Raw genomic sequence first — 24576 nt, 5'->3', positions numbered from 1 at the left:
AAACAAAATAAATATACATAAAGGAAGAAAGGTATGTTATTCTGGGGGCTGTTTAGAATACATTTAAGGGATTTTATAATAAAAGGATTACTTACCCTTTAATACTAGGACTTCCTTTGAGTTTGCACCTTTAGCTACACTGTCTCCTAGGGTCTGTAACTATTTTAACTACATTGTGGCCCCAATAAATTAATTTTGACACTTGGCGGCATGGCTGAAGCCTTCAGGCTACCTGTAAATACAAACTCCCAGCATCCCCCCTTACTGGATTACAGGCCACAGGTTGGACATCCCTCTGACTGGGAGCCAATTATTTTTGACACACTTCATTTGTGCAGAGTTGAATGGTCTAGAGCCTAAGCTTGGCACAAAGCAGCCACACTTTTTAAAACAGACTGGAATTTATTTAAACAGCAGGAGATTTTTTTCCCCTCTTTAAACCTGACCTCAGTATGAGGCAATGATTTCTCTATAAATATTTATCGGTCTGCGGAGGTAAAACTCACAGTTCAGGATTTGTGGGTGCACACGGGGTCGCCTGTTGCATGGAATGCCTCTGGGGTCTGGGTTTGAACACAGGTTCTGTGCCCCCATATCTCCAATTGGACGGATGTCACGTGGTAGCAAAGCTGATATTCTGATTTGCTCCCTGAAGGCAAAGTATGCACTCGTGTATGACAGTACAGTGTCTCTGGCTACAAGGCATGTCACATGGTAGCCAAGCGAACGTTCTGAATGGCCCCATCAGGGTCAGTTTTGTGCATCATGAAATGCCCCTGCACCTGGGCAGCGCTGATTTTATCAGAGGAGGACAGGGCTGCACTTGCAAATGCCTCGGCTTCTACTGCTGTCTGGTCTGGGTAGAAGCGAAGGAACATCTGGGAAAGCTGCCAGTGGGTGCAATACCCCACATACTGTTTCACGTCCACACGGCCTGGCCGTATTAGTGCTGGGTCTAACCTGTGAAAAGGAAGGGGACATAACTGATGATATCAAGTTCCTGGTTGCTTGAAAAACAGTTAAAGGGGTTGTTCACCTTTACATTAACTTTTCGTATGATGCAGAGAATGCTATGTCTTCATTTTTTATTATTTGCAGGTTTTGGCTTATTTGGCTTTTTGTTCAGCTGCTCTCTAATTTGGAATTTCAGGGGTTATCCTGTTGCTCTTTTAAACCACTGCCTGGTTGCTAGGTTAAAATGGCCCCTAGCAACCAGGCAGTGGTTTAAAAGAGCAACAGGGATTTGAATAGAGGAGGGCCTAAATAGAAAGCTACATAATTAAAAGTAACAATAACAATAAAAATGGCAATAGAAAATAGAAATAAAGCAATTGAAAAGTTGCTAAGAATAGGTTATTCTATAACATACTAAAAGTTAACCTGAAGGTGAACCACCCCTTTAAACAGTTCACTTTAGATGAAATCTGGACCAATTTGCTTTACCTTTTTGTAGCCACAACCCCCGTACTGGGGGCAGTTTGGTGTGCTTAAACGGTACTGCATCTGTTACAGAGCATAATACAAATATGTCCAGGCTCCTTCTAAAGTGGACCAACAGGATGTGAATATTTGCCAAACAAAAGCCATATCTTTTGAAAACTCCATGTACCACTTGACCTATCACGTGGCTGATTCTGTTCAGCTCATTACCTGTCAATGTGATTTGTTGTCATGAACACTATCCGAGCTTCAGTAGATGCCACTCCATCCAGTGCATTTAGCAGCCCACTGAATGTCAAGCGGCCCATTCCTTGGTATGCAGTGGGGTCTGGGGGAAAGGAAAAACAGAAATGGTTACACTTTTATTAAAAAATCCTGTGTAGACTGAGAACAAATGCAACAGATATAAGGGAAAGCAGATGGGGACAGGGCAGAAAAAATTATCCTGGGGATATCCCAATTATTTTTCTTAAAGTGTCAGTTTCCCTTTAAAAAATGTAAATGACAGACTTATTGAGAAGAACTTTAATAGGTTAATTGGGAGTAATAGGTCTACTATATCCTCACTGCAGCAGACCAAACAAGATTATTTGATACAATCTACATGATCTATACAGGCGCCACATACTAACTCTCTTTGGTCAGGTCACGGCTCACAAAGGCAGCATCCACATCTTCCAGTAGGATAATACTCTGCTGGGGAGCAACACTAAGAAGGTGGTTGAGTCGGTCATCCGAGAGGCTGCCGTCACTGAGACTCATCAAGCAGATGCTGTATTCCAACTCCCCAGCAAGGGCTGTTCTGAGAGACAGAAGAGCAAGAACGCTTGTTAATATGACAGTTGTACAGTACACTATACATGAACTGACAAATGCTCCCTCTAGTGGCCACAATAAAATTTAAAAATGCTATATATCGAATCAAACACAACCAGCTCCAAGGGTCTTGTGGTTCAAATAAATATTATTGTATTATAATTGCATGCACGACCGACGTTTCGGTCCCTTTTGGACTCTTTTTTATATTATATATATATATATATATATATATATATATATATATATATATATATATATATTTTGGCAACCTGACTTATAGAGATAAAGGCAATGGGGAACCTCAATACCGGCCATGGGAAGGCAAACAGCTGGGGAACAATAAATATAGAGAATCAGAGTGCCATAGCTGGGTTAGGGATGGAGAAATTAAGTTCTAATATTGTGAAAAACAATTGTTAGACATTTATATACAAACTTGTCTTCAAAAGTACTTACATAAAGCTGCTCTTCCCGCAGCCTGGTGGCCCGTACAGCAGGTAACCTCTTCGATATGGAATACCTGCAGCAAACCATATGGAATTTCAATGCCAGTTATAACTCTTCACAAAAAAAAAAGAAGGAAAACTGGTCTATATTCTGCCCGAACTGGTCCTTACCTCTGTCGCTGTACCATTTGGGGTTGTCGATGAAGCCTTTAACATCCTGAACAATCTTTTCCGAAACCCCTTCTTCAAGCACAACGGAACTCAATGGACGTCTGCGTCGAGGGAATCCAAACTGGCGCCATTCTGCACCCACAGCATTGTACATAACAGTCTTCCCAACCTGCTGCTTTAAGGCCAGTTCCCTAGCTGTAAAGCAACAGAAGCCAATAAGATTAAAATGACAAATCGATACAAAACAAATCTAAACTCTTTAACCTTGTCCAGTATATGTTATGCTGAAATGCATCAAGGAGAATAAGCCAGGTGAATAGGAGATACCCAGCCTGGTATTATGCATGGGGTACTTAGATCTTACCTTCCTGCAGGATGTTGAAGAAGATGTCCCGCTTGGTTCCCAGGGCAGTAAAGGTCACAGACTCCCAGGGGGTTCCAGTATGCAGGTCAATCATCTGTTTCTCCCTGTTCCTCTCAATTCGGATCCATTTGCTTTTGTACCTTGAGGTGCCAATAATACAGCTCGGTAAGATAAGGAAATTAAATTAAACCCCAAAATTCAATCTCCTTGCTGTTTATAATGGGTCCCCACGATGCCCTTGAATACACTGAATTTATAGTAATTAAGAGGAAACTGATCATTCAATACCAACCCCCAGGAAAAATCCCAGGCTTCATTTGGGCATCATTTAATAAAAGGTTAAAAAAACTGGATCTAAAATAAAGCCAAGAAGTTAAAAAAATATTTGCCTTAGAGTTAAGAATTGGGATCACAAGACAATAACAATGTATTTGTAATTTTAGGGTCAATAATGTGTTTGGCTTAAAGCTTTGGCTTATATGATTCAGTGACAAAGTGGGACGATAGTTATGGCTTTTACCAGATGAAATGATTCCCGGGGCTTGGAACAAAGTCGAACTTGGTGCTGATCCGACCACTCTCATGCTGTAGATAGGATGTCTCCACACTCAAGTGCTGAGTATTTTTGGCATAGTGAGAGATCCAGCTCAGTAACCACTGGTAGCTCTTGTCTTTGCTTGGCACCTCCAGGGTTATCATGTAATGCCTCCGAAAGGCAATCATGCCAAACTGGGCACCTTTACGGGCTAAAGCCAGTGCTGTTCCCACACCAACCAGTCCAAACCCTGCCCCAAAATAGGGATTGTCCTTGAGAGCCGCTACAAAATCAGCGAAAGGCATTGCTGCACCGGGTGACCCTCCAGCAAGATGTGATCCGTTCCTCACTTCATGGTGCTGGGAGAAATAAGAGACAGCAGGTGATTCGGTGATTGCTTAGAAATAAGATTCAGTTCCAGTTATTTTTTTACTAGCCATTGTATTAGCCATGTAGCCAAGTCACTTGAGTGTGTGGAACAAAACTTAAGGTGGCCATACACGGGCCGATTTCAGCTGCCCAAAATTGGCCAGATTTTTATCGGGCAGGTTTGATTTTCCATCAGATCAAGGACTGCAATGATGTTGTCCTCGGTCTGACGGCGCTTATGCTCGCCTTTTTAATTCAATGGTATCGCCCTAGGGCACAATGATCGAATTAGCCTGATACCGCCCACCTTAGTTGGGCCTATCGGAAGTTTTTTTTCACTCATTTGGAGATCTCGTCAGTGATGGGATATCAAGACTGGGTACAGAGCTTACCCTCCCGATTGTTAAATGACCCAGTGTGACTAACACATTTGCACCCCTCCCAGTAATTTAAGCTTTCCTTCCCATTTAGGGCTGTGACAGTTGGGGAGATTAGTCGCCGCGCAACAAATCTTCCTTGTTGTGGGCGACTAATCTCCCCGAAATGCCATCCCACCGGCTAGAATGTAAATCGCCAGTGGGATGGCATACGCGGTGTGGAGATTTGCCAAAATCGCCTCGAGAGGAAACGTCGGCGATTTCGGCACTGCATATACTATCCCACCGTCAATTTACATTCTAGCCAGTGGGATGGCATTTTGGGGAGATTAGCTGCCAGTTATGCCCCTGGGCTCCTTCCAGTAAAACTTGGCACTAGTAGTGTTGACACCTGACTGGTAAAAATAATTCTTGATGCCAATGTGATTAATTGGGCACAAATATAGGAGAGTCCGTTGCCAGACAAGTTGGCAACACATGGGCACCATGGAGAAGGGCATTATGGGCTATATTACCTCACTGACATCAGTAACCCTCTGATTACCTAGGCCAAACCCGTCAGAGCTGAATGAATGGAAATGCCATAGATATATTAAGATAAGGATAGTAATGCATGTGGGGCTGCAGTTATTCCTTCCAATATACCCCATGCACAGCTCCAGCTCCTTCCAACATGCACAGCTCCTTACGTTTCAAAGGAGAATTGTGGCAGGGACAAAGAGATATTACCTACCAGCAGTATAAAAGTCCATTAGTCTACTCTAAAGGACACACCGCCCGCTCTTACTCCTCATGTCCCTGGAGCGCTAAAGCGCTTCAACTTACTGTGCGTTCCACGCCTCTACATCACACACCATGTTTCTGTATCCGAGAACGACATTCTATGCGTTTCACGCCTCGCTTTAGGACGCACCCAAAGAGTTGTGCGTTTCAACGCTTACTTCCGGTTGCGTTCCAAGCTGCCTCTGCTGTGTTCTGTGTGTGCGCCCCGGTCTTAGGCAAGAGAGCAAAGCGGACAGCGGCCAATGTCCCTCACCGACAAGAGCAGAATGGCTAGGTGAGGGGGACAGGAGATGGATACCGGCTCCCATTGGTCAGGTTCTGCAGGTGTGGGGGTGGGAGAATTAGGGGCATTATTTGTACACTAATAGATTTCCTCTTCACTGTTCCCAATACACAGACTCACCTATTGGTATAAAAACCTTTATAATAAGACTGTTTGTGTCATGTAGTCAGTGATATTTGAAGACGTATGCAGCAGGTCCTCTTTATTCTTATTGTGTGCATGTTTTTTAATTTTAATTTAATAAATATAACTTAAAGCTATTCATAATATTACTATCCTTCATTTATGTAGTTCTTATATATTCTACAGCACTTTACAGACATTATACATCACTAACATCAGTCCCTGCCCCAATGAGCTTACAATCTAAGGTCCCTATCCCATTCCCATCAGTCCCTGCCCCAGTGAGCTTACAATCTAAGGTCCCTATCCCATTCCCATCAGTCCCTGCCCCAGTGAGCTTACAATCTAAGGTCCCTATCCCATTCCCATCAGTCTCTGTCCCAGTGAGCTTACAATCTAAGGTCCCTATCACATTCCCATCAGTCCCTGCCCCAGTGAGCTTACAATCTAAGGTCCCTATCCCATTCCCATCAGCCCCTGCCCCAGTGAGCTTACAATCTAAGGTCCCTATCACATTCCCATCAGTCCCTGCCCCAGTGAGCTTACAATCTAAGGTCCCTATCCCATTCCCATCAGTCCCTGCCCCAGTGAGCTTACAATCTAAGGTCCCTATCACATTCCCATCAGTCCCTGCCCCAGTGAGCTTACAATCTAAGGTCCCTATCCCATTCCCATCAGTCCCTGCCCCAGTGAGCTTACAATCTAAGGTCCGTATCCCATTCCCATCAGTCCCTGCCCCAGTGAGCTTACAATCTAAGGTCCCTATCACATTCCCATCAGTCCCTGCCCCAGTGAGCTTACAATCTAAGGTCCCTATCACATTCCCATCAGTCCCTGCCCCAGTGAGCTTACAGTCTAAGGTCCCTATCCCATTCCCATCAGTCCCTGCCCCAGTGAGCTTACAATCTAAGGTCCCTATCCCATTCCCATCAGTCCCTGCCCCAGTGAGCTTACAATCTAAGGTCCCTATCCCATTCCCATCAGCCCCTGCCCCAGTGAGCTTACAATCTAAGGTCCCTATCACATTCCCATCAGTCCCTGCCCCAGTGAGCTTACAATCTAAGGTCCCTATCACATTCCCATCAGTCCCTGCCCCAGTGAGCTTACAATCTAAGGCCCCTATCACATTCCCATCAGTCCCTGCCCCAGTGAGCTTACAATCTAAGGTCCCTATCCCATTCCCATCAGTCCCTGCCCCAGTGAGCTTACAATCTAAGGTCCCTATCACATTCCCATCAGTCCCTGCCCCAGTGAGCTTACAATCTAAGGTCCCTATCACATTCCCATCAGTCCCTGCCCCAGGGAGCTTACAATCTAAGGTCCCTATCCCATTCCCATCAGTCCCTGCCCCAGTGAGCTTACAATCTAAGGTCCCTATCACATTCCCATCAGTCCCTGCCCCAGTGAGCTTACAATCTAAGGTCCCTATCCCATTCCCATCAGTCCCTGCCCCAGTGAGCTTACAATCTAAGGTCCCTATCCCATTCCCATCAGCCCCTGCCCCAGTGAGCTTACAATCTAAGGTCCCTATTCCATTCCCATCAGTCCCTGCCCCAGTGAGCTTACAATCTAAGGTCCTTATCCCATTCCCATCAGTCCCTGCCCCAGTGAGCTTACAATCTAAGGTCCCTATCACATTCCCATCAGTCCCTGCCCCAGTGAGCTTACAATCTAAGGTCCCTATCCCATTCCCATCAGTCCCTGCCCCAGTGAGCTTACAATCTAAGGTCCCTATCCCATTCCCATCAGTCCCTGCCCCAGTGAGCTTACAATCTAAGGTCCCTATCACATTCCCATCAGTCCCTGCCCCAGTGAGCTTACAATCTAAGGTCCCTATCACATTCATATCAGTCCCTGCTCCAGTGAGCTTACAATCTAAGGCCCCTATCACATTCATATCAGTCCCTGCTCCAGTGGAGCTTACAATCTAAGGTCCGTATCACATTCCCATCAGTCTCTGTCCCAGTGGAGCTTAAAATGAAATGAAATGAAATTAAATGTAGCTGCCTGGCCAACTACTAGAAAGCACATTGATTAACAAACCTAGACTTTTATTGGCATTCATGTATATACATTTTTTTTAGAACTTGTACTGTAACCCTGTTCGGTTTATCTCTCAGTCTGCTATTTACACCACTGGCTGTTTTTAAAAGGAGCAGTTCAGTGTAAAAATGAAACTGGGTAAAATAGACAGACTGCACAAAATAAAAAATATTTGTAATATATTTAGGCAAAAATGTTGTTCTATAAAGGCTGGAGTGAGCAGATCTCTAACATAATAGCCAGAGCACTACTTCCAGCTCTCTAACCTCTTAGTTAGTCAGTGACTTTAGGGGGGCCACACGGGACATAATTGTTCAGTTAGTTTGTGAGCACGCAGGTCAGATTCAAGTGTAAACTAACTGAACAATTATAGTCCATATGGCCTGCCCTAAAGTCACTGATTGGTTACTGACTGTTAACAGCTTAGAGAGGAAGTGGAGTTCTAGATATTATGTTAGAAATCTGCTCACTCCAGCCTTTATAGATTACATTTTTGCCTAAATATATTGAAAACATTTATTTTGCTCAGTCGGCCTATTTTGCCCATTTTTATTTTTTATAGTGAACTGCTCCTGGACCTGTCACCCTAAGAAATAATTGCATATTTATTTTTGTGTTAGTTGAGCAAAATAAACTTCACTTACGCTATATAAAGCATATAAATCTTGTTTCCCTAAGTCTTGGAATTACACAATCACAGCAAGCAGGCAGCTGCCATTTTGTGGACCCTGTTAGTGTTTATGTGATGGAATAGAGGACCAGATGCCCAGGCCTTTGCACTGGCTACACAATTAAATGGGGCCTCTATTAATTCCCCCAAACCTCTGGTGTTGTAATAAGGGGAGACCTGAACTGTAGGAAGGAAAAGATAAAATATATTTAGGCATAACTGCTTTACTTGACACATCTGTTTGTTTTGTATTCATTTCAGAAGTCATTTTGAATGTAGATGATCGCCAGTAACAAGAAATGCTGCCCTCTGATCGAGGGAGATGGAAGAGTCGAAGCTCGCAGAGCCATGTGAATGGACGGAAAAGTCAAGAGAGCACTTGATGCTCCAATCAGAAGACCCGGGGTACCATACGGGGGAACCATCTTGCTCTGTTCCTGTACAGATACATGAAGCATTGCATATGAAAGAGGTCCCTTTACATGTTACTGAACAGGAGATGTTTGAAGGAAATTCAAGTAATCCTAGAGGTAAATGTAAGCTCTGAATATGTGCTTGTCCATTGCTATTCTCTGCACTGGTGGGTCTGGCCTATTATTATGACTTTGGAAACAATGTAGCAGAAGCCAGCTGATTCACAGAGCTGTCTTGGATGGGGGAGAGCTGTCACATTGTTTCAAGAGTCAGAACTAGGAATGCAGGAGAGACATACTGCTTTCAATAGATTTACAAATAATTAAGAGAGATTTCTAAGCAGCTTCCCAATCTAAATTTGTTAAAAAAAGTTTAATGGTTTTAGGGCGAAGACATACGGGGCGATTAGTCGCTGCAACTTTTAATTAATTCAGTCCTGGTAACTTACCGCCCATAGAACGTTATCGTGTCGCCGCAACAATTCGTGTGCGCAATTTCGTCCCGCTAATTTGTCCCCGTGACTTTTTTGAAAGTCGCGACGACTAATCGCCCCGTGTCTCTTCGCCCTAAAACCGTTAAACCTTTTTCAACAAATTTAGATGCTTAGAAATCTCTCTTTATTGTTGGGTTGACATCCCATATAGGTATGTGCTGCACATTTTTTTTTTATATTTGTTTTGGAGATATCGTCTGTTTTTAAACATCCAGTCCTGGGCTGGCAATCTGTGGGTTCTGGTAAATGCCAGAGGGGCTGCTATTTATTGGGTTGGTGGGGGGGCTGTTTGGGTTTTGGTGTACTTGGAATGCCAGGGCCTATTTTTGATAACATATATTTACTTTTTTTCCCCCGTTATTATATATATATGTGCAGATGATTCCGGTTTCTCCAGTTCAAGTCTGCTGCCTCAGGACTTGTGTTCTCAGCTTGTACCCAATGCGGCATCAACTCTTCCCAACGTTTCTCCCAGTGATGAGAATGAGCCGTCGGCTAGAGGCGTCCGATGTGGCTATGAACAGACAAGCAAAGAAGGAGACAATGGTAATTCTGCCAAGTCAGAACATTTTCTTTGCCCAGTCTGTAGCAATGAGTATAAAGCACCCAGCGAACTGAAGGAACACTTTAAAAGCCATGGGCACCCCCGTCAGGATTTCAGCTGCTGGAAGGTCTCTTGCCCGTTTAGTACACAAGATCGCAAGCACTTTCAGGCACATCTGAGGAGAGAACATTGTTTAACCCCGGTGACTTGTGCTCACCGCACCTGCCGTTGGCTGTTTCCAAACAGCGAGGAAATGAACCTGCACTTCCGCTGTCACTTTCCTTTTCACTGCAACCAGTGCGACTTTGTCAGCTCTAACACAAAGCTGTTTTCCCAGCATAAGAAGGAACACCATGCAGAAAAAGATACCCGTGTGGGAGGTGGGGCAGCGCAGTCACTACAGGTCCCTACCAGCCATCCCAGGCAAGAAATCGCACATCACAGCCTGGAGTACAGTGAGTACAGGAAATAAATATTTCATGGTTGCTTTTCTGCATTCCATTTCCTTTGCTGGTGTCAGTGGCTCTTAACCGATTCCTCTATCCCAGGGATCCCCAGCCTTTCTTACTCGCGAGCCACAGCCAAATGTAAAAAGACTTGGAGAGCAACACAAGCACCATTCAAGTTCATGGAGGAGCCAAATAAGGGCTGTGATTGGCTATTAGGCAGCCTCTATGCACCCTATCAGCTTACAGGGGGCTTTATTTGGTAGTAACTCTTGTTTTTATTCAACCTAAACTTACCCCCAAGTCAGGAATTCAAAAATAACTCCCTGGCTTGGGGGCACTGAGAGCAACATCCAAGGGGTTGGTGAGCAATGTGTTGCCCCCGAGCCACTGGTTGGGGATCACTACTCTATCCAATATGACAAAATTGTACCATAATTGTAATCTCTGAGTTGAGCGTTACATATAAGGCACAGCTTACTAATAACCTAACAGGGTGGATCCAGAAGCTTTGTAAGTAGATTTCGGGATCAGGTTGCTCCCTGCATTAGGCCTTTTCCTAAAGCATAAGGTTCAGTGTCTGCTTAAACTGTCTCCTAGTGCTGCCTCCTCCCCAGTTTTCTAATTCATTTCCTGTTATATATATACATATATAATGTATATATATTGCTCAGAGAAATAAAGTTTCAAAGCCAAACAAGGAAATACTATGGTGCATATTATCTCACTGGTTAAAACAACCTGATATAATGATATTAAATTGGGGAAAAAAATTCCCATTTCATGGGATAATTAAAGAGGAACATCGGCTTCCAAACCAAAGGGGAGGGGAGGAGGGACTAAAACATTGATGTTACAAATTGTAACAACTTCTCCACAGCTTACAGACAGCATGCAGGAACTACATAACCCACAATGCATTGCACTGTGATGTTCTTTTCCTTATTGACATCAAGGGGCACATTTACTAACCCACGAACGGGTCGAAATGAGTCCGATTGCGTTTTTTTCGTAATGATCGGTATTTCGCGATTTTTTCGTATTTTTTGCGATTTTTTCGGCTTCTTTACGAATTTTTCGTTACCAATACGATTTTTGCGTAAAAACGCGAGTTTTTCGTAGCCATTACGAAAGTTGCGTAAAATCTGGCGATTTTTCGTAGCGTTAAAACTTGCGCAAAAAGTTGCGCTTTTTTCGTAGCGTTAAAACTTACGCGAAACTTTGCACCTTTTAAGTTTTAACGCTACGAAAAAGGCACAACTTTTCGTGTAAGTTTTAACGCTACGAAAAAAGCGCAACTTTTTACGCAACTTTCGTAATGGCTACGAAAAACTCGCGTTTTTACGCAAAAATCGTATTGGTAACGAAAAATTCGTAAAGAAGCCGAAAAAATCGCAACAAATACGAAAAAGTCGCAAAATGTTCGGTTTCAAGTCGGAACTTTTCCAATTCGGGTCGGATTCGTGGGTTAGTAAATCAGCCCCCAAGTGTGCAGAGAATTGTGGGATTGGGAGGGTTGCAGGTTGAGGACAGGCGACTACTGTACATTTTATTTGAGTCACAATGTAGTCAGCCAGATCAGCAGGGGAACAGGGGGCGGGGCTTAGGGAACTGTTCCAAACCATATTATTACATTAAACATCATGAAAAGGCTGCATATTTTTTAATTGATATATATTGCAAAGTTGCTTGAAATTATGTTTACTTTCCAAAGCTTAAGTTGTGTTTGGGTGGAGTTCCCCTTTAAAGTGATTATTGTAGATAAAAAACCTACGTATGAACTGGATATCATTTTTAAAACTTTTCTATATTTACTTTTAGATAAGAAAGACCAGCATGAATCGTTTCCTCCTCAGCAAACCATGAAAAGAGCTAAAACTGCCACCCAGAATGGAGCATCCAAAGAAAATCCTAGGTGCGTCACTGAGGGGAATAGCAGTACCTTTCCTGCTTTCAAAAATAATTCAGCAAGGGTGAAAAATGGCCACACTGTTAAAAACAAGAACAAGGCGTTTAAAGGTAAGATCTTGCACGGATTTCGACCTTTCAACCTGTCCAACCATTGATACATCTTTGGGCATCTTGTTAGACAGAGTATAATGACCATCCTGCTAGGCTGTTAGATCTCAGTCTGTAGTCTGTGTCAGTCTGTTAGATCTCAGTCTGATAATCTGATTTTCTATTCAGCAGGGATGTTGTCTATGACAGAGGTGCCACATACTCCCATGTTTTGTTCAGTCTCAGGACACTAAATTTCCCATTATTCCCAGCTGTTCTCTTTAAGGGTGAAGACACATGGAGCTATTACTAGCCCTTACTTGTGGCTACAAAAACAGACAACGCTGATCATTTACTGATAATTGTCTCTACGTGTGTTTTAGAAGAGGCAATTCTCAGTATTGTCTATGGCAGGGTATTTTTTTTTATGGTGTCTAGTAGCTGTGACACGTAGCTGCTACTAAGTAGCCCCATGTGTCTTTGCCATAAGGGCTCTGGTACACGGGGAGATTAGTCGCCCGCGGCAAAACTCCCTGCTCGCGGGCGACTAATCTCCCCGAGTTGCCTTCCCTCTGCCATCCCACCGGCGAACATGTAAGTCGCCGGCGGGATGGCAGACGCGGCGGGGCGATTTCGGGAAATCGCCAAAAAAGCCTCGCGAGTCTTTTTCGGCGATTTGCGCGAAATCGCGCCGCCGCGTCTGCCATCCCGCCGGCGACTTACATGTTCGCCGGTGGGATGGCAGAGGGAAGGCAACTCGGGGAGATTAGTCGCCCGCGAGCAGGGAGTTTTGCCGCGGGCGACTAATCTCCCCGTGTACCAGAGCCCTAATACTCTGCCCAAGGTAGCCACTGCAGGTCGTGGTCATATCTTTTGCCCTGTACGCCTGCTCTTAGGGTGAAGATACATGGAGCTACTAGTAGCAGATTCTTGTTGTGGCTTCTTAAATAGACTTCTGATCATTTACTGATAATTGTCTCTACGTGTGGCAATTCTCAGTATTGTCTATGGCAGGGTATTTTCTGGCGTTCAGTAGCCGTGAAAAAGTAGCTGCTACTAAGTAGCTCTGTGTGTCTTCACCCTTATAGCTCCCTTCCTCCGTTTATCCCCCTAATTTATCTTCATTGTTTTTCCATGCTTCATTCTACAGCTTATAATTACTGTAAAGCCCGCAGCGTAACACAGTGTGTATGTATCCACATCCAAATTACATCTGCCTCACTGAAACATTATATACTATCTGATTGGAATGTACACGACTGTTACCTATGCTCAGATTTTATACTTTTTTTCATTGTATAAAACATTTCTAAACAAACTTTAAATAACAACAAGAAAAAAGAGTTTTGTACAGTGCTGGTTACCCTGCTGCTTGGTAGTTTTGTTCCTATGCACTTGCAGTGTCAGTATATAGCAGTGTTGCATTTTATCTTGCTGCCACTAATACACTCATTCTAATTAAAGGGGATGTGGAGAACGGGAAGGAGCACCTGTTTAAGACCCACATGTGCCCGGAGTGCAAACGTTGCTTTAAGAAGCGGACTCACCTGGCCGATCACTTACACTTGCATTTTCCCGATCCCAACCTGCAGTGCCCCAACTGCCACAAGTTCTTTACCAGCCGTAGCAAGTTGAAGATTCATATGATGAGAGAGGCGGGCGAGAAGAGCCATCGCTGCCCGCTTTGCGACTACAGCTCCGTAGAGAAAAATGCTCTCAACCGCCACATGGCAAGCATCCACGAGGGGGTGTCCAACTTCTACTCAGACACTTATTCCTGCCCGGTGTGTCAGGAGACATTTAAACTGAGCCAGGCTCTGAAAGATCACATGAAAGGGCACAAATCTGAGCCCAAGGTGCATTTGTGTTTCGAGCAAGGTTGCGAGCAAGCCATGTCGGACAGGAAGGATTTCCTTCGGCACCTGAAAGAGTCCCATGGGATCCAGGCAGTAGAATGCAGGTACCACGCCTGCTCTTTGCTCTTTAAAAGCCGTGAAGAGATGGAGCTGCACCGGAAGAACCATTATGCCTTTCACTGCCAGGAGTGTGACTTCGTCTGTTCCAATAAACACACTTTCCGTAAGCACAAGAAATGCGGGCACCCCGGCAAAGAGGAGCTGTCCTGTCCCTTCTGTCCGTATAAGAGCTATAACCCAGTGGAATACAGTGACCATGTAGGCAAGATGCATGCCAATGAGAAGATTCATCGCTGCGGGGATTGTGATTTTGCCACTGCTCACAAGAGGGTTCTGATTCGCCACATGTTACTGCACACAGGTAGGGGGGAAACCTTGGGGGTTACTTTGCTTACAGCTGGGGACCAGTAAAATCAAAAGTTAAAGCAAAACTATACCCCCAAACGATGTAGGTGTCTATAAAAATAACTTCCATAAACATAAGCTAAAATCCTGCTTAATCTAAATAAATCATTTTCATAAAAATATACATTTTAGTAGTACGTGCCTTTGGGTAATCCTAAATAGAAAACTGCCATTTTAAGAATTAAGGGCCACCCCCTGGGATCATAGGATTCACAGTGCACACAAACAAGCCAAGGCACACATACATGCTAGGCCCCATCAGCCAATGAATGGGCAGAGTTCTGCCTTTTGCTCCCACACTACTTCCTGTTACAGTTAGAGCTGCATCACTTCCTGTCAGCTGATCTCTGAGGGAGCACACAGCCCTTCACTAAATGGCGGCTCAGTTTGGCAAGAGTCAAAATCTCTGGCATGTGGGTATCCAAGGGCAAAAGCAGGAGTTGGTCATTCAAATAATAAAGTTACTGTAATATCTGTCTTTACAGGGGAGAAACCTCACAAATGCACCCAGTGCGACTTCGTGTGTCGGGATATCAGCTATCTCTCCAAGCACATGCTGACCCATTCCAGCGACAAGAACTACATGTGTACTGAGTGCGGCTACATCACTAAATGGAAACACTACCTGAACGTACACATGCGCAAGCACAGCGGGGACCTGCGGTCAGTCCTACAGAATATTACACCATGTGTTTTTACACTGAACTTTAAAAGGAATAGTAAGTCCAGTCAGAAGGTGGCCTTTATGGTGGCCATACACCTTCAGATCCGCTCGCTTGGCGATGTCACCAAGCGAGCGGATCTTCTCCCGATATCCCCCACCTACGGGGCCAAACGATCAAATTATTACGACGGGTATAGGCAAAGTGGGTTCGGGGACTGCATCAACGAGCCGATGCAGTCCCCGATCTGACTAAATAAATTTTTTAACCTGCCCAATCGATTTCAGGCCAGATATCGGTCGGGCAGGCCCACCGGTAGTGCCCATACATGGGCCGATTAGCTGCAGAATATGTCTAAGGGACTGATATCGGCAGCTAGAATCGGCCTGTGTATGGGCACCTTTAGAGGTCAAATGAGTGTTAAAAACCATGGACTGGGCATAACTTAATACCATGCACCTGGAAAGCCATTTGCAAGCAGAAACAGGGCTGAATTAGAGACCTGGGAATGGGTGAATAAGGCAGCATTTTAACCAAGGGCAGTGGTTCTGCTTGTGGAGCAAATGCAGCCGGGGATGTCGCATGTTAGTGCCAGTGCAAAGATGAGTGTTTTGTATTCCTCACTGCTGAAAATGTGCTGTTTCTTTACAGATATCATTGCAACCAGTGTGCTTATCGCTGCCACCGAGCAGATCAGCTGAGCAGCCACAAACTGCGCCACCAAGGCAAGAACCTTATCTGTGAGGTCTGTGGCTTCGGCTGCAAGCGCAAGTACGAGCTGCAGAAACACATGCAGTCCAAACACTCACAGACTTGTCAGGTCCCAATGTATCAGTGCCGGTATTGCAACTACCAGACAAAATACAAACAAGCCCTTCATAACCACGAGAACTGCAAGCACACCAAACACCGAGAATTCCACTGTGCTCTCTGTCCGTACCACACTTTCAGCAACACAAGCCTGTTCTTCCACAAGCGCAAGGCCCACGGATATACCCCAGGGGATAAGGACTGGCTGGCCCGATATGCTAGAATGAAACAACAGATCAGCCAGTCGGATCTGCTTTTCCCATACACTAGCGGTTCTGCAAAGTCGTCTGAGGAACAAGTGCCTTCTGGTGTCGAACAGAATTCATGCCTTGAACCCCTGGTGGGAAGTTCTAAAGTAGACAGCACCTCGAATGCACAAGAGGCAGGATGTCTGCAGGTTGCAGATATGACTGAAGCCTCTGGAGACAATAACATTTCAGTGACAGATGAGTCTCTTCTTGCAACCATCACCCTAGAACCCGTAGAAACTTGCAATATAGGGTTGGAAGACTTTCCCGTTCAAATTCAGCTTTCAGCCTCCACAGAACTCTTGTCCAAAGAGACATCGGAGGAGGCTTTAGGTGCTTGTGAAGATCCCCTTCAGGCAAGGGAAGAACTGCTGTGCTTCACTGAGAACCTGGCAGTAGAAGACGATATTAACTGTGGGCAAGAATATGAAGAAGAGGCAGATCCTAGTCTGGAAGATCATGACAAGATGCATGAGTCTTCTGAGACCAGGGCCAAGTTTAACCAAGAACCATTGCTATGCGATCTTAATGATAAATGTACAGATCTTCCTGTTCATGTAGGTGCTAATCTGGACCTTCAGCACAATGGCATACCCCTGGAAGTCGAAGAGTCTTGGGCCCATGTCATCAAGGATGGTGTACAATTAACAATTGTATGTGAATCCAGCGAGCTTGCTGATAACGGCACTACTGAAGAGGAAACTTCGGCCTCCTTCCATGAAGACACAGAAGAATGTTCTAGACCAGAGTCCATGTTGAGAACCTTAAGGAAACAGGACAAAGATCAAGCAGAAACCCTTGTTTTGGAGGGCAGAGTCCAAATGCTGGTGGTGCAGTCAAGAACTCCGGTGTACCGGTGTGAGAAGTGCTCCTACATTACACGGAAGGAAGGTTGTATGCTGCAGCACTCTAAATCAGGATGTCACGCACGAAAATCATCTCTGGTGTGTGAGGAATGTGGTGCCAGCTTCAAACAACAGAGGGGGCTCAATACTCATATCATAAAAAAGTGCCCAGCCATATTAAAGAGAAAAAAACCTTCTCTACAGGCTGTGACCTCCGCAGAGGCAACTATCTCAGAAACAGGTTTGGAGGCTCCTGCTCTAGATGAGGGCATCATGGCGGAATCTCAAGCATCACTGACTTCAGAAATACGTGTGGAACATGTGCATCCGCTGTCACCATGCCAAGATCTCATTCTGGAGGAATTAAAAGGAAATATCTCTGAAAAAAACAATGTGCTAGACAAGGCCCAAAATAGAATTATTGAGTTCTCATCTTCGGCCTCTGATGACTTGGGACCTGATCCGTTAATGACATCTGGGTTCCAGGACAGAGAGAAATATAAGTTTGAGCAAGGAAAGTTCCGTTGCCTGTTCTGTTCATTTGTCTGCTCCCGGGAATGCACCATAATCTGCCACGTGAGGGATAACTGCCGAGAGCTAAGGGGCAACTCAAGTGAAACAGCCCTGAGAAGGCACCTGCGAGAAAGGAGTGTGAGCTCTGTGGATGAGGAAAGCCAAAATACAGAGGAAGATGAAGACCATAGAAAGGAATTTGTGTATAAAATAGATGGTGAATCTAGGATTTCATGCCCTTCATGCCCTTTCACGTGTTCCCAAAATCGAGCCATGAGAACACATATGAAAAAAGGCTGCCTAAAGCCGGGGGAGCTGCAGTGCCCTTTGTGCTCGTTCCGCTGCATGTCATCGGCAGCACTGAAGCGTCACAAGGAGCTGCATCAGAAATACAGCTGCAACCGGGCCCAGCTGAAGTGCAAGCAATGCGATTTCACCTGCAAGCAGCCGCGGTGCATGAAGCAGCACGTAAAGATCCGCCACGAGGGCGTTAAACCCCACCGCTGTCAGTATTGTGATTTTAGTACAACTCGGCGATATAGGCTGGACGCCCATGAGTCCCTGCACACTGGGGTTGGACGCATTTCATGTGATTCTTGCAGTCGCACTTTTGGAACTAACTCCAAGCTTCGACTCCACCAACGCCGGGTCCATGAGAAGAAACCCACACATTTCTGCAGTCTCTGCGATTATAGCGGTTACAGCCAGAATGATATTGCCCGTCACATGGGAAGTTGCCATAATGGCGAACCAGCCTTCCCGTGTGATGTGTGCCAGGCAAGCTTTAGCTCCGAAGCTGCCCTGAAGCAACACAGCCTACGCAAACACCAGGAGAAGGCCACCCATGAGTGCTTGCAGTGCCAGTTTTCCTGCCACAGCCTTGCCACTCTCAGATGCCACCTCCAGAAGCATCACCTCCAGCTGGACTGTACCATCTGCAAGCAGACTTTCTGCCGCCGACAAGATCTGGAAGAGCACCGCAAATCTCATTTTGCCCATCACTGCCACTTGTGCCAGTATGCCGCCAAAGATCGGCAACAGCTCGTGCATCATTATGCGGAGGAACACGAGACGCCAGCTGTGCCCGGTGCTGAGCAAGAAATGGGGCTTCTCTGCTGCCCGTTCTGTTCCTTCTCCTGCCGTCACCAGCTGGTATACGACCATCACGTTAAAGGCCATGGAGGCATACGGGTTTACAAGTGCTCAGACTGTGAATATACCACCAAGAACAAGCAGAAGATCACTTGGCACAGCCGCATCCACACGGGTGAAAAACCCTACAAATGCCACCTCTGTAGCTATGCCTGCGCCGACCCTTCACGCCTCAAGGTAAGAGTCCAATCATCTTCCTGATGCCTCTACAAAAAGTGCTTGTATTATGTACAGACACATTAATTAGCCTTGTAATAATTGTTTTATATAGTGAATAATGTACTTCCTATTGTAAAATATAGGGATATTATAAGTCCCCGAGGAGTTCCTTATAATATATAGTGAATAAAGTACCCCCTATTGTAACATATAGGGATATTATAAGTCACCGAGGAGTTCCTTATAATATATAGTGAATAAAGTACCCCCTATTGTAACATATAGGGATATTATAAGTCCCCGAGGAGTTCCTTATAATATATAGTGAATAAAGTACCCCTTATTGTAACATATAGGGATATTATAAGTCACAGAGGAGTTCCTTATAATATATAGTGAATAAAGTGCCCCCTATTGTAACATATAGGGATATTATAAGTCACAGAGGAGTTCCTTATAATATATAGTGAATAAAGTACCCCCTATTGTAACATATAGGGATATTATAAGTCCCCGAGGAGTTCCTTATAATATATAGTGAATAAAGTACCCCCTATTGTAACATATAGGGATATTATAAGTCCCTGAGGAGTTCCTTATAATATATAGTGAATAAAGTACCCCCTATTGTAACTTATAGGGATATTATAAGTCTCCGAGGAGTTCCTTATAATATATAGTGAATAAAGTACCCCCTATTGTAACATATAGGGATATTATAAGCCCCCGAGGAGTTCCTTATAATATATAGTGAATAAAGTGCCCCCTATTGTAACATATAGGGATATTATAAGTCCCCGAGGAGTTCCTTATAATATATAGTGAATAAAGTGCCCCCTATTGTAACATATAGGGATATTATAAATCACAGAGGAGTTCCTTATAATATATAGTGAATAAAGTACCCCCTATTGTAACATATAGGGATATTATAAATCACAGAGGAGTTCCTTATAATATATAGTGAATAAAGTACCCCCTATTGTAACATATAGGGATATTATAAGTCACAGAGGAGTTCCTTATAATATATAGTGAATAAAGTACCCCCTATTGTAACATATAGGGATATTATAAGTCCCAGAGGAGTTCCTTATAATATATAGTGAATAAAGTGCCCCCTATTGTAACATATAGGGATATTATAAGTCCCAGAGGAGTTCCTTATAATATATAGTGAATAAAGTACCCCCTATTGTAACATATAGGGATATTATAAGCCCCCGAGGAGTTCCTTATAATATATAGTGAATAAAGTACCCCCTATTGTAACATATAGGGATATTATAAGCCCCCGAGGAGTTCCTTATAATATATAGTGAATAAAGTGCCCCCTATTGTAACATATAGGGATATTATAAGTCCCCGAGGAGTTCCTTATAATATATAGTGAATAAAGTGCCCCCTATTGTAACATATAGGGATATTATAAATCACAGAGGAGTTCCTTATAATATATAGTGAATAAAGTACCCCCTATTGTAACATATAGGGATATTGTAAGTCCCCGAGGAGTTCCTTATAATATATAGTGAATAAAGTACCCCCTATTGTAACATATAGGGATATTATAAGCCCCCGAGGAGTTCCTTATAATATATAGTGAATAAAGTACCCCCTATTGTAACATATAGGGATATTATAAGCCCCAGAGGAGTTCCTTATAATATATAGTGAATAAAGTACCCCCTATTGTAACATATAGGGGATATTATAAGTCCCAGAGGAGTTCCTTATAATATATAGTGAATAAAGTACCCCCTATTGTAACATATAGGGGATATTATAAGTCCCAGAGGAGTTCCATGACCATATAAAGGTATATTATAATATACTATAAGTTTTAGTGAGTCATGTGACAGAAATTACATCACTAAGCTCTGATTATAACTGATGACATCACTATGCACTGTTTATAAGGATAAAATTTACAGTTTGGTCCCACAGGGAAATGACCAAATTGTATATTATAATTAAATATCATTATTTTGTGTTAATCTTATATATTTTACTTTAGTACCATATGCGCATCCATAAGGATGAGAAGAAGTACCTGTGTCCTGAGTGCGGCTACAAGTGCAAATGGGTTAACCAGCTGAAATATCACATGACCAAACATACAGGTTAGTCAGATGTGACTGGTACTGTCTGTATTTAAAGAGGATCTGCGCTCAATAGAAAATGAATGCAAATTTACTCGAGTGCTGCTGGGCTGCTCTCTTTCCCATGGGCTCCTGGGCTGCTCTCTTTCCCATGGCCTCCTGGGCTGCTCTCTTTCCCATGGGCTCCTGGGCTGCTCTCTTTCCCATGGCCTCCTGGGCTGCTCTCTTTCCCATGGCCTCCTGGGCTGCTCTCTTTCCCATGGCCCCCTGGGCTGCTCTCTTTCCCATGGCCTCCTGGGCTGCTCTCTTTCCCATGGCCTCCTGGGCTGCTCTCTTTCCCATGGTCAAGTACTTTCTTTACTAAACCTGACACAGATTTTTTTTTTATTTATGTAAATCATGGTCTGTGCATAGAGCCCCCCCGAAAAGTTACACAATAGTTCAAAAAGCATGATCAGAACAACCATGACCCACACTGGCACATTCATGGAACCATTTATTGGTCCTGACATTCACTGGCCTGTAATTTCAGTTAGTGATCCTATCTATTATATATATAACATCATGATCCAGTTGTGTGAACAGATTGCACTGATAAGACATAACCGGTGTGAGTTATTGGGGCTCATTTATCAACACTGGGCAAATTTGCCTGTAGGCAGTAACCCATAGCAACTCATTAGTGATTGGCTTTTTTCATCCAGCTGCAGGTAGAACATCGAATGTAACAATTTGATTGGTTGCCAGGGGTTACTGCCCACGGGCAAATATGCCCAGTGTTGTTAAATGACCCCCCCCACTGAGTGGTGTAACGTGGTGTAACGACTCTGCAGAGTAGCAAGCCCACCTTCCCCATCTCCTGATGCACCGATGCATCTGTCCTGACCCGTTTGTATATGAATCCCCACTCCAGTGCAACATTGGAGGAAGCAGACCCCTCGGTCTGGGCCCCGCCCCCTGCGACCACAGGGTCTGCTTCCTCTATTGTTACACCGCTGCTCTTGGCCTGTGTGTAGTCAGCACCCGTCGGCTGCATTTCTATGGCTCTGACCAGGATGCTTCCCTTGTCCTTTATAATCAATTCAATATCAATACATCACCATTCAGCCCAGGTTCAAGCCCCGCCCTGGGGAAGTTTCCAAGAGGGGCCAATGAAAATGTGCCCTGTGGATTTGTCCTTTAAACCTCCCTAATTAGTCTTCTATTATCGTCAGTGTTAGATATGACTTATGTGACCTAACTGTTTTCCTGTCCCTCATCCAGGTTTGAAGCCATACCAGTGTGAGGAATGCGACTATTGCACCAATCGCGCCGACGCCCTTCGCGTTCACCGAGAGACGCGCCACCGCGAGGTCCGCTCCTTTATATGTGAGCAGTGTGGGAAAGCTTTCAAAACGCGCTTCCTGCTTAAAACTCACATGAGGAAGCACAGCGAGGAGAAGCCATACGTTTGTAACCTGTGCCAACGCAGCTTCCGCTGGCCTGCCGGCCTCCGTCACCACTACCTCACTCACACCAACCAGCACCCTTTCTTCTGCCAGTACTGTACCTATCGGGCCAAGCAGAAGTTCCAAGTGGTCAAGCACCTACAGAGGCACCACCCTGACCAGCCTGACATAGCCAAAGGGGTAGGGAAGGATCCGTTTGTGCCCTCTGCCCAGACTTGTGATCCTGCAGAGGCCAAAGCTGAGCAGCCACAGGATTGTGAAGGGGGCATCTTGCCAGGAATGAACGTACAGTAAATACACTTCCTGCGCAGCTTGAATCCCGCTCCTACTTGGCCTTTATTCTTTGTGAGCTTCCGGCAGAAAGTGCTAATGAAGGACCTTTTGCTGCTGCAATGCGCTTAATCGCCGCGGCTCGTGCAGAAGGAAGACAGCATGTCGTTTGTCTAACGAGTCACTCATTCTATAAGCAGTGAAACCATCAGCCACCCCTGCTAGCTCGCTTGTTTGGGGATGCTGGGAGTTGTAGTTGCAGCAGAAGAGCATTTTATTTGAGGGGGGAGGGCTTTAAACCATCCCTTTGCATATTTTATCTTTTTAAGACATTTTGCAATTGGTCTTCTTTCTCTGTGTTTGTGGGTGTTTTTTAAATTGTTTGGCCCTTCTAGTCTGCCTTTCTCTAAATTTTTAGTTTATTTTTGCCTCTTGATTTAACCCTCTCCTATTCAGCTTCCGGTCATCATTCAGCCTATTTCCCAATGAGATGGTTCACCTTTACGTTAACTTTTAGTATGTTATATAATGGCCAATTCTAAGCAACTTTTCAATTGGTCTTCATTATTTATTTTTGTATAGTTTTTTTTAATTATTTGACACCTTCTGACTCTTTCTAACTTTCAAATGGGGGTCGCTGACCCCGGCAGCCAAAAAGTTACTCTATGAGACTACAATCTTATTGTTATTGTTACTTTTTATGACTTATTTTTCTATTCAAGTCCTCTCCTATCCATATAGCAGTCTCTCATTCAAACCACTCCTTGGTTGCTAAAGTAATTTGAACCCTAGCAACCAGATGCTGGAGAGTTGCCAAGCAAAACGGAAAATTTGATTAAAAAAAACAACAAATAATGAAGAGCAATTGCAAATTGTCTTTAATTGCAACCCATAAACTTTACAATCCCAACAACACATATTAAATAAAAGCCACAAAAACATGAACGAGGAAGACCAGTTGAAAATTGTCCCCTAACTGAGCTTCTAGGCGTATCTAAGAGAGAGAATATTCTGCCCATATCCACGTTAACTGGCCATCAGGCTTGGGCCCCTGGTCGGACTTGGGGGTACAGGGCCCACCGGGGCCCACCGCTGAGCGACCCTTCAGGGGCCCCCCCAGCCTACGTCCAACCCTGCCAGCCTCCTCCAAGGGGCCAACACCACAGTTTATCAGCCATTGGTCTACAGCATTGTATAAGTTACTTTCCCTTTAATCTCTTAATTTTATATCAAAAGGTCTATGGGCTCTAATGTAAAGTCCTTAATGCATTAGTCCCTTTGGGTTGCTATGGAGCCTTAAGTACAGAAGCCGTGATAATGGAAAGGGCCCCAAATTTGCCCCATATTTCTGTGCTATCTAGGGGCTGTCTGTAGTGAAGGCAGGGGCTAGTACAGGGTCGGACTGGGCCAGTGGGACACTGGGAAAAAAAACCCCGCTGCATATCCCCCTCCCCCGACGCACTGAAATGGGGCCCACAGCAGGGGCTTCAGTACCCCCAGTCCAACCCTGGTCTAATACCACACAGACGATTCAGGGTTCTGTTATTTATAAAAGCAGATGAAAGCCAACAGGGTTTTTTTCATGGTGAGAAGTAAAATACGGTTAAAAAAAACTGTTCATTTTCTGAATATTATGCCTTTTCTCCCAGCTTTTACACGAGGGGTCACTGACCCCCAGCAGCCGAAAAGCTCTGTCAGGCTACAGTTTGACTGTTATTGTTACTTTAT

At 44.4% G+C, this 24576-nt stretch overlaps 2 protein-coding genes across 5 annotated transcripts; one reads left to right on the top strand and one right to left on the bottom strand.

Moving 5' to 3' along the window:
* Positions 1 to 382: 382 nt before the first annotated feature.
* Positions 383 to 5433, bottom strand: bcs1l (BCS1 homolog, ubiquinol-cytochrome c reductase complex chaperone). 2 transcript variants are annotated; one of them, XM_012970440.3, is made up of 8 exons: positions 5347 to 5433; positions 3761 to 4134; positions 3241 to 3380; positions 2877 to 3071; positions 2716 to 2779; positions 2073 to 2242; positions 1651 to 1768; positions 383 to 960 (listed from the first exon to the last, which is right to left on the bottom strand). In XM_012970440.3, exons 2-8 carry the CDS (start codon positions 4078 to 4080, stop codon positions 708 to 710), a joined length of 1260 nt encoding a protein of 419 aa, XP_012825894.1. In that variant the 5' UTR covers positions 4081 to 4134; positions 5347 to 5433; the 3' UTR covers positions 383 to 707. The 2 variants fall into 2 exon arrangements, with proteins under 2 accessions (XP_012825894.1, NP_001016865.1); NM_001016865.3 differs by lacking the exon at positions 5347 to 5433 and adding an exon at positions 5255 to 5333.
* Positions 5434 to 5462: 29 nt separating this feature from the next.
* On the top strand, positions 5463 to 23414 carry znf142 (zinc finger protein 142). 3 transcript variants are annotated; one of them, XM_004917632.4, is made up of 9 exons: positions 5463 to 5614; positions 8685 to 8953; positions 9709 to 10329; positions 12142 to 12339; positions 13783 to 14595; positions 15125 to 15302; positions 15953 to 19046; positions 21046 to 21151; positions 22394 to 23414. In XM_004917632.4, the coding sequence occupies exons 2-9, from the start codon at positions 8746 to 8748 to the stop codon at positions 22870 to 22872; spliced, it is 5697 nt and encodes a 1898-aa protein (XP_004917689.2). In that variant the 5' UTR covers positions 5463 to 5614; positions 8685 to 8745; the 3' UTR covers positions 22873 to 23414. The 3 variants fall into 3 exon arrangements, with proteins under 3 accessions (XP_004917689.2, XP_012826604.2, XP_002934000.3); XM_012971150.3 differs by having other exon boundaries at positions 5463 to 5628; XM_002933954.5 differs by having other exon boundaries at positions 5464 to 5578.
* The last annotated feature ends 1162 nt before the right edge of the window (positions 23415 to 24576 follow it).

Source organism: Xenopus tropicalis, chromosome 9, assembly GCF_000004195.4.
Source record: "Xenopus tropicalis strain Nigerian chromosome 9, UCB_Xtro_10.0, whole genome shotgun sequence".
Taxonomy (NCBI): Eukaryota; Metazoa; Chordata; class Amphibia; order Anura; family Pipidae; genus Xenopus; species Xenopus tropicalis.
The sequence above is the reverse complement of the archived record's forward strand: the minus strand, read 5'-3'. Positions and strand labels throughout refer to the sequence as shown.